We start from the raw sequence: 15,736 nt of genomic DNA, 5'->3' as shown, positions 1-15,736 counted from the left end.
AATAATTATATTATATGCTATTGTTGTTGTGAAATTGCTTTCGTGAATGCTATCCCAAGGAATTGCAGGAGTGAGCAATAATGATTTAGACATTTAGTTGCCTGCTAAATGACATGTTTTGTATCACTGGTGTTCCCTGAAATTCTTTTATATTATGTTTAGATTTATCAATTTGATTTCATAGATTTGGATTAGAATAGTTAGGTTTAAAAAAATGTATATAAATTTCAATTTCAATTAAATTCAATGTAAATATATATTAAAAAATAAGAATTTAAATATTAACTATATTATTTAAAATTCAAGTTAATAAAAAATTTTGTTAAATACTCACTGCTATTTAAAATTTTTTATTAATTAAATAATTTTTTTAAAATTTATGAATTTCAAATTTAATATTGGCCAATTGGACTAAGAATGCTAAAAGTTTATATCAATTCACATTTATATCTATAATTTTAATTTTATACGAAATAGTCAAATTTTTAAGATTTGCCACAATTCATTACAAGAAATTAAAACAATAGCTACGAAAATTATTGATCAAATATATTTATATTTCATTAGTAATCAAGATTATTGTTGAAATTTTTTCATCCATAAATTCTAGCATACGTAATTTTTACCGACAAAAAAAATATTATCGTTAAATTTATGGACGAATTATTTCATAGGTAAATTAGGATTTTTTTTTAAGTAATTTCATGGGAGATTGTACGCTTATAAATTATCGACTATTTACCGACAATATTTTTCTTTGGTTTACCAACAATAACTTTTCGTAATTAATTTTTATTTCATATTTTTTAATTTAATTTTTTTACTTTTTGATTTAATTTAACTTTTTAATTTAAATTGATTTTTAAATTTAATTCAATTTTTAAATTTAATTTAATTTAAATTTTCAATTTAATTTAATTTAAAATTTTATTTTATTTTAATTTAATTTTTATTTTATTTTTTATTTTAAAATTTTTTATTATTTTTAAATTAAATATTAATTATTTTTATTTGAATGTAAAATTATTTTTTGATTTTTTTAAGATTTAAATAATTTAAAAAAAATTATTAGTGGGGCCAAAATAAGCGCCACATAGTGATTATGTCACAATTGCTCTATGTTGGGAAGTAACTATTCTTTTACAGAGAAATTTACTCATTTCCTATCTATTCATAAACGATGTGAAAATTTTACACTTTTTATAATTTTCCGATGAACTACAGACAAAATCAAGTTCGTTGGTAATTACAGACGAAAAATTTTGGTACGTAAAATTTTTTAAGCTTTTTAAAATTTTTTATTTCTATTTTCTTTTTAATATTACTGACTAAATACAGTTCGTTGGTAATTACTGACGATAGATTTTCGGAGGTAATTTATTTTAAAAATTTTATTTTCTATTTCTATCTTAATATTACTTACAAAAAATGAATTCGCTGGTAATTATCGATGGAAAATTTTCATCGGCAAAATTTTTTAAGTTTTTGATTTTTTTTTTAATTTTCCTTTTATCATTACCGACTAAATACGAATTAGTTAGTAATTATCAATGAATCTTTTATTTGGTATATTTTTTTATTTGATCACTAATTTTGCCGCCAATATTAGGTGTTACTTTTATCTATGAAATTGAGTTGTCAGTAAAGGATTTGTCAGTAATCGGTAGGTAATTTTATCAGTGCAAATTGATTTAAATTTTTTTTTTCATTGGTAAAGTGTTGGTAAATTATCAATGAAATTCTATGATCGGTAATTTTTATAATTATTTTTAAAATTTGTTGCAATGATTATAGTCAAATGGATTAAATTGAATTTCAAAAGTTAATAGCAAATTATAATATAGTATCTAAAATTTTATTTAATTAGCAAAATAGTTCATTGACTAAACTTTATATTTAAAAAGAAAATCAAATGATAGAATAAATTATTCATTTTATCCAAAATTTTTAATTTCAAACAATTTTTAATTTATTTATTTGATTCCTCTCTCCCTCTCTCGTTCTCCCCATTCTACTGTCATTCTCGCAAAATGGACAGCACTTTGAACACACAGTGCTCTCTCTCTCTCTCTCTCTCTCTCTCTCTCTCGCAAAATGGACAGCACCTAAAGCGCACAACTTTGCCTCCTATAAAATCCAGCCCCATCAACGCCAAACTCAGTCCCAATCTCATATATTATCCATCGTAAAAAAAAAAAAGGAAATTAGAATGAAATAAAAAAATATAAAAAGATCAAAAATCGTTGCTCTTACATATCTATTTTCTCTCAATCATTTCCTGCAAAGAATATATTAGACTTCTTCCTTTTCCTGATGGGCGTACACATTTACTACTATAAAATTTTTATTTAATGTGTGTGAGAGAGAAATTAAATTTGAAAAAAAAAATTTGTTCAAAATTAGACATTTTGAATAAAATTAGCAATACACATAAATATTTAGATTTATTCTGTCATTTGACTTTCTTTTAAATATAAAATTTATTCAATAAACCATTTTGTTTTACCATTAACTTTTCAAATTTAATTTAATTTCTCAAGCTAGTTTCTAGCTTTAAAAATTAAAAAATAACCTAATCTCAAATGTTAAGAAAAAAAAGATCATAATTCAATAATGTTGATTGATTAATAAATCTATTGATAAAATGCTAGCTTTAAAATAGCAGTGATAAAAATAGTAAAACTTAAAGAGAATTTTTTATAATTAAAGCCTGTTGGGGTTGGGCTGGGCTGGGCTGGGCTGACTGAAGAAAGAAAAGTCTTGGCCCAGACGGATGCTCGGCCTGTGGTGAGGGTTAGAAACAAATTAATGTTTTTGCTGTGCCACTCGCTACTAACACAACAATTGGAACAACCAATGAACTTTAACTCATTAATGTTAGAGTGTTCTTTAGCACTGTGAAATTTTGAGTTCAACCTCGAATGATGATTGAGCCAAATGTTAAAAAAAAAAAAAAAAAAAAAGCTAGGGAGATCTTCTGAAAGATATTATGTTTTGTTGGAACAGAAAATGTTTGCAGATAATCTGTGATGATCATGCATGCAGTACGTAATGTTGCTTTGATTTGATTTAATTCAAAGAAAATATAATATAATAAAATGGAATTAAGTTAGAATGATTGATTTTGTAGGGTAGAGCCTAGAGGTGGCTACTGAATTGTATTAGTAACAGATTTTGGATAAAAATGGAGAAAAAAACAAACAAATGAAAATAATAGGACAATTTTTTCACTAAAAACTACAAATGTGAGACAGTATATATGGATTGTGATAGGCAATTTGATGTCAGTAACAGACCTGAAGAGACGTAGAGACAGCAGAAAGTTGGTGACATGACTCTATAGCAATAAATAGAGAGGAAAATAAAAAAAAAAAAGACTTTCACAATGTTGATATATTTATGGGTTCAAAATCCTCTTCAACTTTATTTTACAATCAAAATTAGGGGTTTAAATTACATGAGCCCACTCGAGTTTTGAATAGTTTAAATTTATTTTATTATATAATTTTTTTTATTTTAAATTTAATGAGAATTTATTTTAAATTTTAATATTTAAATATTTAAATTCAAACTCAGCATTATATATATATATATATTAAATTAAAATTTAATTCGAATTTAACTTATATTAAATTTATTTATAATATAAATAAATTAAATTCAAACCCAATTCATTTATAAATTCATTAATATTATTATATTAAAATAAAATTTAATTTAAATAAAAATAAATTAAAAATTAAATTAATTATAATTAAAATATATTTAATTTTAATCAAAATAAATTTAATTTTAATCAAAATAAATTAAAAAAAAAAAAAAAAACTAAGGAGCCTATTTGGGCCCCATTTATTGGCTTGCTAGCCAACTAAAAAAATGCATTTAAATTGGGATCGAGGAGTGAGTGGCTACCCTTTTATAAGGGAGCCACAACTCCCCCTCACCCCTTTCTATTTGATGTGGGACAAGTATCATATAAATATAATGTATTTCTAAATTTTATTTCTAATTTTTTTTAATTTATTCACTTTTATTTTTAAATTTTAACTTACATTTATTTTATATAAATAATTTACTGCAATTAAAACTTAATAGCAAAATATAATGTATAATTAAAATTTTATTATATTTATAAATTTTTAAGATTTAAATTTGGTTAAAAATCATATTTACATTATACATATACTTAATCTAATTTCATGGCTCTTAACTAAACTCAATAGTATTATGATTTAATTAAAAAGATTACCATATGATACAAATTCAAGATATTATATGATATCAATATATTAATTATAATTATAATCAACTCAATTACATGTGTATATATATACACACACAATCTATTCTCATGATACCTAACTAAACTCAATAATATTATGATTTAATTAAAAAGATTACTATGTAATATAAATACAATATATTATATGATACCAATATATTAATGACAATTATAATAAACTCAATTACATATATATACACACATACACACAATCTAATTTCATGGCTCTTAACTAAACTCAATAGTATTATGATTTAAATTTAATATTTAACAATTTAATTTTTAGGGAATAAGTGCATAATATTAAGTAGGAAAAAGATTTAGGAGAGAAGTTTTTAAAGGATGCATAAAAAAAAAGTGTTTAGAAAGAGAAAAGAATAATAATAATGGATAAATAGTTTAATATTAAAATTAAATATTAATTTTTTAAAAGTTTAAAGTTCACATAAAAAAATTAGTCTAAGAGATTGAAAATGAAACTACATATAGAAAGAAAGTAATAATAATTATTAGATATATTAATGTTAATTTTAAACTTAATCTTTTAAAAGTTTAAAATTTTAATAGAGAAGAAAGATAGGGAGAGAGATATGCTTTATATTTCAAATTACACTAACACTAAAAGTATGTAATTTTAATATCTTTAGTAATTTAATATAGATAAAAAAGTTCACAATAATTTTTATATGTTTATTATCTATTATTCTAAATTTATTCTCACATAAAAATTAACTTATTTTTTAAAAAAATTAAATCTAAAGCATAAATAAGTATATAATTATAAATATATTTTCTATATGTTTATATCATATTTTTAAAGAATTTATTATTTTTAAAATAATTATAAACAAAATAAATATATTTATAATATTATAAAATTATAATAATTAATATAAATGCTTTTGTAAACGAGCCTATAAACGAGCTTACTCACGAACCTATTAAACGAGCCAGCTCACGAGCCTATTAAACGAGCTAACTTATGAATCTGTTCAACGAGCTAGCTCACGAACTTATAAATGAGCGGAGCTTAAACTCGAGCTCGAATAGAATACTATTGAGCTTGAGCTCAGCTCGTTTATTAAACGAACTTAAAATTCGAGCTCGAATTTGACTCATTTAGAAATCAAGCCGAACCGAGTCGAGCTTTTATCGAGTCAAACCTCAAGTAGCTCACAAGCTGCTGGTTTATTTACACCCTAAACAAAATTACATTAGGGATTTAGTATTCTTGCATTTTCTTTCGTGTCCTTCCCTGTATGTCTTTACTTGCTAGCGTTTTTTCTTTAATTTTTTTTTTCTTTTTCTTAGAATATTAAATATCTAATGTTGCCTATTCAATGGAAATACCTTCTTCTTCTTCCCAATTTATTTTTACAATAAGAGAAAACATTTCTTTTAAATGCATTCTTTCCATTTTTTATGTTTCTCTCTAGCTAATAACTCAAGTATATAGAGATTAGAGAGCATGACTATTTAACAAGAAATTAAAGCTATAGGCTTTCCATAACTAGTTTAGCAAAGATTAACGGTTTACAAACTAAGCATTATATTTACCTTGTCTTTGGATGGGAGAATTTGAAATATTAAATTTGAATTTGATAAGAGTATATGTTTTATTGAATTGATTAGAATTATAAATATATATATATTAGACTTATAAATATAGCAAAAATTTTATTTGACCGTGGATTTAAAATAATATATAAAATAGTGTTATTTCGAATTAATTTTAAAAAGTTGTGAACGTGGCAATATTTAAAATCTATAATTAATCAATTTATCAGTAAACTTTTTTTAAAATATTATTTTAAATGTTATTAAAAAAATTTAAAAATTGTTTTATCATTTTGATGATTAAAAATATTTAATTTAAATTAAAACTAAACTTAAAGGTTTTTAGTAAAATAATTTTTCTAAACACCTCACACAGTAATGTTAAATAGATCCATTGACATGGGCAAAAAATAATGAATAGAAATATTGGCGGAAAACATATTATGGATTGTCAACTATACTAGCAAGTTTAGTTGAGCAATATAATTTGTGGCTATAAATATTATATATGCTGATGCATCTTTACACATGTAAAATAAAATTCAACCTAATTAATGTTACTTATAAGTGGTTATAGCATAATTAATGAGCAATTACATTAAAATAATTGGATTATTTGATTAATTTCTTGAAAAGGAAGAACATCAGTCATGATTAAGAAATAAAATTTATCAGTCATGATTAAGAAATAAAATTTTCTCAGTTTCAGTTTTCTGCTGTTGTAATTAAATGTACACTGAAACAATTCAATCAATCTTCTATCCAGGTACGTATTGCTGGCTGGCAGGACTAAAAATCCAATGATCTCATTGAATTAATTTACAATCTTGAAGCTATATATCTTACAGAAGCAAAGGGGTAAGTAGATACTGGTCTTATGCTTATCATAGTTTCTTGGTGCTTAATTTTATATTTCCAGAAGGACCAACTCTCTCTCCCATCTATTTTTTTCCCCTACTGAGCTTCACATTTAGTTCCAATGATTAATCCCTAAACAAAACGTTGAACTTCGAGTTAAGGCCTCAACATTTTTCAACATATGGCAACTAAGATTTTCACTCTTAGCTATATATTGTCATTGCATCTATGCATGTAAACTGGTGATACAAACTATACCACACTGAATCCCTGTATCATTAAATTTAGTGATCACCTTCAGAACATCACCGAAATTTTTAATGTCTTAAAGATCCAAAGAATTAGGTAATTGGGTATAAATTTTCAGCAAGAACCTTAATTACTATGATAAGCTAAATACATAAAACCTTTTGATGGTTTGTAGTTCCATTTCCAGGTCCCTATCTTGGTAGTCCAAAGTCCACATTCAACCTCTGAACATAACATTCAGTCAACTTAATTTGACATACCTGTAATCATTTTGGATTAATGGACTGCTATATATTCTTAACTTTGATGTCCCATGCATGTTGCTTTGAGTAAGCAGTGAGTTTCCATTTCTTCTAATTGGTCTGTTTCTGGATGTTGATGTTAAGCTTTCCTATTTAAAAAAAATTAATCACAAAATTTCCAATCCTGGTAATATCAAGTATCAAAATTTCAAATCCATGCCCAAGTATCCTTATTGAACCTGGGTACTTTAGGGTGAAGAGAAGATTCAACGTAACTAGAGTTTTAATATATGCAAGATTATTTATCAAATTTCAGATTTACTTTGTAAATGACTATTAGTTACTTTAAAGCAGAGCAGAAGCAACACACAGATGCATTAAATTATGCAGAAATAAAAAAAAATGGAAGTATATATATAGTTTAATTTCTGCAGATTAGACATATAAGAAATTAATTCTCTGCATCCAATTGTTATTAATGTGTAAAATATTTACATATACTTTCATGCTCCTTCAATTTCTATATGTAGAATTAACATATTTTCTTATGAATTGATTATTAATTAAATCTTCTTCTAATGAATGATTTGTATTGTGACAAGAAAGCATCTCTCGGGAATAACATAACAGCAGGCTCAGTCATATAACACTAAGCACCAAGAAGCCAGGCAGCCATAATGGCACTATCTGTCAGTTTAAGCTTCTCTTAATTATCTAAAGCAATTCTTTGTTCAATGTAATTAATTACCACCCAAATTAAACATACACATTTACAAGATCACATCATTCATAAAACAATTCATTTGTCAATAAGCTAACGAAAACATATAGTTTTGTATACCCAAAATGGAAAAAAAAAAAAATCTAGTAAACAAGAAATTAAATATTTCTACTCCTAACTTCACAAATTAACATTAGTGACCATATATGACTTTCCTTTCTATCCTCTTCTTATACATGTTAATATTCATTATTCAATATTTACTCAATGTACGATGTCAGCATGCTAATTTGGTGTGTTGAACCAATGATTGACATTTAAATACAACTAATTTATACAAAATTAGTAAATAACCATATACCTTCAAACCCTAAACCTCTTGCCCAAAATGATTGACTTAAAGTTGTTTTAGTAGTTGGACTAGTAGTTATTTAAATCCTTTAACTATCTTGTATCCTACCAATATGGGATATTGCAATATATCCCATTTAAATTTGTGATATACTCATTGCAATTTTGTGCTATGCTAATACTATTGTGCTAGGTATAATTGCAAAATTAGGATTCAACTCTTGGGTGTTGTGATTTACTGATGTCTCAGGTGGCTCCATCTATTCTTTAGTCATGATTAGCCATTTTTAGCAGGCCTATCAGCTCCACACAATTTTCTTACCTAATTAATTTTGATATCAATCATAACACTCCAAAATCAACTGACCCAAATAATATTCAGTTCATAATCAATCAACTCTAAAGTAGTTAATCCAAGTTAATTTAGCAGTTGGACTAGAGTTATTTAATGCATGGCATATTGTCGTTGGCTTAGTGCATCAAATTAGAATGCTACATAACTTGGTGCACTAGACTCGATAAATAATTTATTTTCCAAATGAGTACAATGTGAAATTCTTGTATGGATTTAGTTAACCATAGAATATAGTTATAAATACTTGTGGAAACTACATGTGGATTCCAGTTTCTATCTTTAGACTTATTGTCTATAGCGGACTAAGCTCATGCATGATCAAGTGCAAAAGAACTCAATGAATGAATTCAAAGACATGAATTCTTCCATTTTCCTCTCCAAAAGCTTCAAAACATTTAAAGCCAACAATTATATCAAATGTTTAAGTTTAATTAACAAACATTTGGAAGGGCTCTACACATATTCAATTACATGACCCCTAGAACATGAAAAGATAATTAAATCAGCAAAAAAATCCAGAGCATACAATACTATTTTCTTTATTGATTGATAAACTTAAGTAAACAATTAATATTAATTAAATTATCTGTTGTATAAAATTAAAAAAAAAAATTCCTAGTTTGATCAGTTAGATCACTACACAGTTAGCATGAACAAACTTTAATTCACTGAACTCTTTATCGGCAGAATGTTCTCTCTGCATCGTCTGAATTAAGTCTTTTCTTTCATGAATATGGTTCCTACCAAAATTGGCTCTAACAGGATAAAAATAGCTAAATCCCCACTTAATTTCAATGGCATTTGGTAGCTTCATAGCTTGGAAATTTCTTCAATCAAACACCTTTGCTTAGAAATGGTGCTAGAGTGAAGTATAAATCAATACTAAAACTCAATTCAACTCAACTCAACTAAGCTTTTATCTAAAAAATTTGGAGTCGGCTATATGGATTCGCTTTTTCCACTCTAAACGATTTTGGATTAAAATAAATCAATACTAACTTACAGTTTATTAATCCACAAAGCGTTATGGAATCAACTTCTGACCAAAATAGAGGCGAAAACGTATGGCTTTTGATCCAATTCTTAGAAAAGAAGCAGCATTATTTCAATGAATTGTGCAATTCCACTTAAACAGTTGTAGTTACTAGACCTCCTGGGCCAACTTTGTGACAATATAATTGAAGAAAATTTGGGAGATAGAAACATAGTGAGATAAGAGATGAAAATCTTCATCATAGGCTAAACCAAGTGACAATGGTCATCTAATTCTGCAATATCAAAAAGATACAAGAAGAGATTAACAGCTTACATCGTTAATGCTTATACGCCGTATTGGCGTAGACATTGACTATTGTTTTCAGCCTCCCAGAGCTAGCCATAGAGATGCAGTCCTACAAAATTAAGTGCATAATAATCTCAATTTTTGACTCAGAAAAAAATTTTTGAGAAGGTCTTGTTCTTCTACATATCCCTCACCTTTAGATCTGTTTACGTTGGTAATAGCGCAGAAGCTAGAGCGTGCAATTGCACTGTTAATGTCCCAATTTTGGGGCAAATTGGGCAAGTTGCTGTTGTTGCAAGTTACTTCTTTTAACATTACAAGGTTTTGTTGATAATCCGTCATTGTAGATGGCTTCAACTTCCTTTTGATCACTATTGACTCCTCAATAATGTTTCCTTTGGGAACTAGATTGGCAAGTGATGAGTGGGAGTCAGGCTGCTCTACTTGATCATGATGAGGAAGAGCAACCACTTTCAAGCCGTTGTGAGATTTATCACAAGCCTGATGTTGTTGGGTCAAGGTCGACCTTGATAAGTAGTTGTTGGAAGAGGTTGGGTCAGGATGTTTGGACTCGTGGAATCTTCTGGTGCACATTTTAACTCTTGTTCTTTCCCTTGCTCTTGCTCTTGCCTTTGCCCTGGATTCTTTTGCAACAAGATTGGAGGATGCAGCTTTTTGCAACCTTTTCGTCTTTTTCTCATTACAGACACGGCCTGCCAATGACTCACTCTTTAAAACTATACCCTTTTGCTCACCATTTTCTGATGCTACTTCACACGCAGAAGTTGAACACAAACTTTTGGCACCTCCATTCTGTGCTACTTCCTTGATGGCCTTTTTTGACTTTGAGAGTAACCACTCTAGGGTTTTACTTGCTTTGTCGAAACCTAGCATGTCCTGGAGATCAAAGAACTTACGGGCAATTTCAATGGACAATCTCACTCTCCGATCTCTTAGACCTTGAGCTGTGTAAATTTTGCTGTGCCTATCTTTCTTCACAGGCTTTTTTCCAGGAAGGAAAACATGAGGGTCATGTTGATTTCCACTGAAGCCGACATTAATATCCTGCTTAATATTAGAGATCATGGCATTGTTGGAAGCTGGTGTTTGTAGCAGAGTCTCGGTGACTGGTAAGGAAGGAACTGTGAGTGGATGGTGATGTTGAAGGAAAAGATCATTAGCTTCATGGTCAATAATGTAAGGAGAAAGGTCGTAAAAAGAGGAGGAGAGATGTGGAAAAGGACTGATACTATTTGTGGAAGGGAACATTTGTGGCTTGAATTGCACTGAGAAAACCCTAGCTTCTGAGAAAGAGAAAATTTGACAGAAGAAAGCTACTTGGTACAAGCTACCTTTGAAAGAACACCACCCATTTTATTCATTTGCAGGTTCACTTCTCTGAAGATAATGACTAAATACACCTTGAGAAAGACATCCATGTACTGAGAGAGAGAGAGAGAGAGAGAGAGAGAGAGAGAGAGGAAGTTAAAACATGTTTGGTTGGGAAGGAAGAGAGGGAGGAGGTAAAAGAAGAAAAGAATGGAAGGACAGGTATTGTGAAAGGAAAGTTAATCTAATTTGGTTAAAAAAGAGGGATGAAAAAAGGAATTTTCAGTTAGAAATTACAATTACTTGTACAAATTTGTAATTTTCGAGGAAGGAAGAAAAGATTGCCGATTTTCTTCCTATAGAGGTCACTAAATATAGAATTAAATGGATACAAACCAATTTTGGCAAACTTACAAACAAAAAAAAAAAAACTAAATAATTAAGATGGGCAATAATAAAAATACTATTGCAAATCACTTTTAATTTTTATATTTTAATAAAATTAATTAATTTTTTATTTTAAAAAATATATTATTTAATCTTCATATTTTTAATACATTATGAACTGTTTAATCCTCTTGTTAATTTTTTTTGTTAATCACTTTAGTTGCAAGATAGAATAATTATAGATAGAAATTGAATAATTGATAAATTTAAAATAATAGGAATAAAGATTGAATAATTAAGTTTGAAAAAAAACATTTTAAACAATAAAAGAAACTAAACAGTTGATGGATTAAAAAATAAAAGAATTAAATAATTTATTTTCAAAAATAAAGACTATATAATTAATTACATTTAAAAACAAATATTAAATAGTAATTTTTCAAATATCATTATTATCATTTAGAGTATATTATTTTGCTATTGTAACTTTGTTTATATTTTGCTTTTTTTACTCTTAATGAGAGTTTATAAAATTGAATGATAGAGTTTTACAAAATATAATTTATATCACGATTCAACCTATGGGCCGGACCGACACTAGGACCTGGGTCAGCCTAAAACCCCCGAGGCCCGTAGTAAGCCTAATTATTTCTCAACCCAACCCTAAGGCCCATTTGGGCCTAATTTCAAGAATTCAACTGGACAGAGTCCGACCATAAAATGGACCATTCAACGGGGAGTTTTTAACTCGCCCGACCTGTAAACACAATATATAATAAATTGGGGAGCTCAGCTCACCCTCCACATAATCAAAATATCATAACTCAAATAGGAGCTCAGCTCCCTCATCCAATCTCATCATGCATACAGTTAATAATTTTACAGTCCAACATAACTTTTATAATACAGGTCTAAAATAAAAATAAGTGCTTCTAATAAATGCGGAGTCTAAAATTTAACTCAATTGTATAAAATATATTAAATACTATTAATAGACCTGTGAAGAAGAAGAGCAGGTTAGCCACAACAAATAATCCTCCTGTAGCATGGAAAAATAGATGAACATGAGTGAGCATTCGACTCAGAGAGTATAATATCAATTTTAATCATAATCTCTATAACTATCTAAAGCTAATGCACCCTATGGAGTAAAATGTAATATTGTCATAATTTTCATATCATAACAGCAAAAAGGCAATTTGGAGCACTCACATAACACTATCAAGTAATACATATATAGGAGCTGATCCCTTATACAACTCTCTTAATCCAACCTCTGCCAACGAGTGTCTCTCAAGCCGGACTTTCACTTAATAAACCAAATGCGGGGTCCTAGCGAGTGTCTTTCAAGCCGTGTCTACCCGTCCTGTCCATATTTAATACCATACCACACGCACGCCATGCACACACATTGCTCCAAATTACCACAAACAACATCCATGGTACTTCAATAATTATGAATGCAATATAAAATGTGCATAGTATTTAACTACATAGATACATATTTATAAGTGATGCATGGGCATACTTGAACATATAATAATATCGAAATTACAATTAAAATTAATATTTTACTCACAAACTTGAACTGAGGTCACTGCGGCAGCTGGGCGGAGAAGGAAGGCTGTCCTGGCTTACCTGACAATTTCATTGCAATTATTCATTATATTTGACTCAATACAAGTTTAGAAAAAACCAAAGACACCCTAAGTTGTGCTGAAAATCTGGCAAAATCTTCCCTATACCTATGACCTACCTAATTTGCAAAATGGTTCAAATAATACTTTTAAACTCAACCCATATCTCATCATCATTATATGGCCTCTCCTGGGTCCTGCAAACCAAGCAATAATCACAATATCAAATAACTCAATTATAAGACTTCAAAACTAATATTTTTCAAAAACTATCCAAACTAACTTTAAAAATTCTATAAACTTGCCCCACGGTCCTTAACAATATTATAAGGCTATTGCAATAGGAATCGTAATTTTCTTATCATCCACGATTTTATAAATTTTATTCTAATCCAGTACAAGGCAAAAATTGAGTAATGTAGAGTTCGAGTTTACTTATGCCAAATCTGACAACTGAAACGCATCCAGAACGTCTGAAAACGGTGGGGTAGCCTATAATCTTGACCCCATTCTGAAATGGTTCTAGCAACTTATCTGCTCAGCCCGAAATTACAGATTCGGGCGACGATCGAATATATATATATATATATATATATATATAATAATTTGAAAATTTGGGATGTTACATTCTTCCCCCTTATAAAAAATTCGTCTTCGAATTTTACACAAGGCAGAACAATGACACATAGTTGCATATCAAACTTATGAGTACTTATTGCGCATATCCCGCTCTAACTTCCAAGTGCATTTCTCCATAGATTAACTCCTCCACATGACTAACCATAGGGATTTGCCTTGACCAAAGTTGTCTAATCTCGTAGTCTACTATGGCTACTAGTTGCTCTTCAAAGATCAAATTCTCATTTAACTGCACTGTGTCTGGTCGCAGCACATAAGAAGGATCGGGAACATACTTTCTAAGCATGAAAATGTGGAATACTGGGTGGACATGAGAAAGGTTTGGTGGCAACTCTAACTAATAGGCAACTGCTCCCACTTTGTCTATGATCTTAAAAGGTCCTATATAACGGAGTGCCAATTTGCCTTTTCTTTTCAAATCTTATAACCCTTTTCATAGGAGAAACCTTCAAGAACACGGTCACCCATTGCAAATTTTACATCTTTTCGCCTTGGATCTGCATGAATGGTTAAAAATTTTTATGTCTATCTGCCCCTGTCGTAGTATGCCAGCTACCATTCTCCTTCTGAGTCTAAACCATCACATCTGACTACTCGTTTACCCCTCTTTTTTTTTTTTTTATCATCTTTAGTACTCATTATAACTCCACTATTCTCGACTTGATATCTGATAGCTTTAATCAACTTTGGCGCTTATCTCACTTTTATTATGCCCTAATGTGTCTCTTGGTGACTTCAGTCCTCATTCCTTTGTTTCAATAATCTCTGTTCCTAAAAAACATGACTTATGTTCCTTACCCTATAGTATCCTATGAAATGCATTCCTGTAGCACCTATCATACACATCTCATTCGAAACCTTTACTTGTCCTATGACCTTAATGGTCAATACCTATAAATCTTCTCACTCCCATGATACTTCAAATTTTCAATCTCTTTTGTGTCATTACTAAGGTCCTTAGACCAGCTCCTGTCCATCTTATGTAACTAGTTATGTAGAGCTCCATCCAAGTGTCAAGCGTACCCTACACCACTTATTAATATTGAAAAGTGAACTGGGTCTCTTCTCTTATAGGACAAATGTATTTGTATTCTCTGATAACCCAGTTAATGCAACTTTATTGTTTCCCACTCCTTCTCTGAAATGGAAATATCTAGACTTCTTCCTAAAGCTTCTTAGTATGTGGCCTACTTCTGACACATTGGCACTTATATTGAGGCTTTGCTGCTCCTTTAATCTATCATCTCATAATAACTTATTTCAAACATCTCTTAATGTGTTCCTAGCATACCTATTCCTTCTTATCCTCATCATTATAACTGGCTCTATCGAGCTTTCTTCCTGTCCTTTGGATCTTATCCACTTTCTTTTCCTATTTTTGCTATCATTGATATCTTTTCAACATGCTGTACTTGTTCCTTAATCTTAGTCCTATCTCACCCTTACACCTTTTTCTTCAAGGATGTCCATCCCATCATTAACTTTAACTTTTTTTTTTTTTTTATTTCTTAGTCTTATCTTGATTACTAGTTCCATTACTTCGAGAATTCTAACTTTACGATTGACTCCTATCAGCACATTCTTCACATTACGTAACACTTGTAATTAACCATAGAAAATTCTTTTTGTATCCCCTTTCCCAACTTACCTATCAGAACATTATCATTCCCTATCAGCCTTAGTAGGAAATTGCTCATCCTGGATGGACAGGAGCCTCAGAAATTATAAGTTCCATTTGAACTAACACGGCTGTGGGAAATATGTGTCATGCCTTAATTTTGAATAAGATACTTCATGTGTTCATTCTCCTTAATATAATCACATATACTACCCATAGCTTTCCAAAC

At 29.1% G+C, this 15,736-nt stretch overlaps 1 protein-coding gene across 3 annotated transcripts; it reads right to left on the bottom strand.

Annotated features, from left to right (window-relative positions):
* Positions 1 to 6,952: 6,952 nt before the first annotated feature.
* Positions 6,953 to 11,411, bottom strand: LOC110641292 (transcription factor CYCLOIDEA). 3 transcript variants are annotated; one of them, XR_002492272.2, is made up of 3 exons: positions 10,092 to 11,411; positions 9,925 to 10,006; positions 6,953 to 7,337 (listed from the first exon to the last, which is right to left on the bottom strand). XR_002492272.2 is itself a non-coding variant. In XM_021792955.2 (2 exons), the coding sequence occupies exons 1-2, from the start codon at positions 11,164 to 11,166 to the stop codon at positions 9,987 to 9,989; spliced, it is 1,095 nt and encodes a 364-aa protein (XP_021648647.2). In that variant the 5' UTR covers positions 11,167 to 11,411; the 3' UTR covers positions 9,804 to 9,986. The 3 variants fall into 3 exon arrangements, 1 of the variants encoding a protein (XP_021648647.2); XR_009144958.1 differs by having other exon boundaries at positions 6,953 to 7,332; XM_021792955.2 differs by lacking the exon at positions 6,953 to 7,337 and having other exon boundaries at positions 9,804 to 10,006.
* Positions 11,412 to 15,736: the final 4,325 nt, after the last annotated feature.

The sequence above is a fragment of the Hevea brasiliensis genome, chromosome 16, assembly GCF_030052815.1.
Source record: "Hevea brasiliensis isolate MT/VB/25A 57/8 chromosome 16, ASM3005281v1, whole genome shotgun sequence".
NCBI lineage: Eukaryota > Viridiplantae > Streptophyta > Magnoliopsida > Malpighiales > Euphorbiaceae > Hevea > Hevea brasiliensis.
The sequence above is the reverse complement of the archived record's forward strand: the minus strand, read 5'-3'. Positions and strand labels throughout refer to the sequence as shown.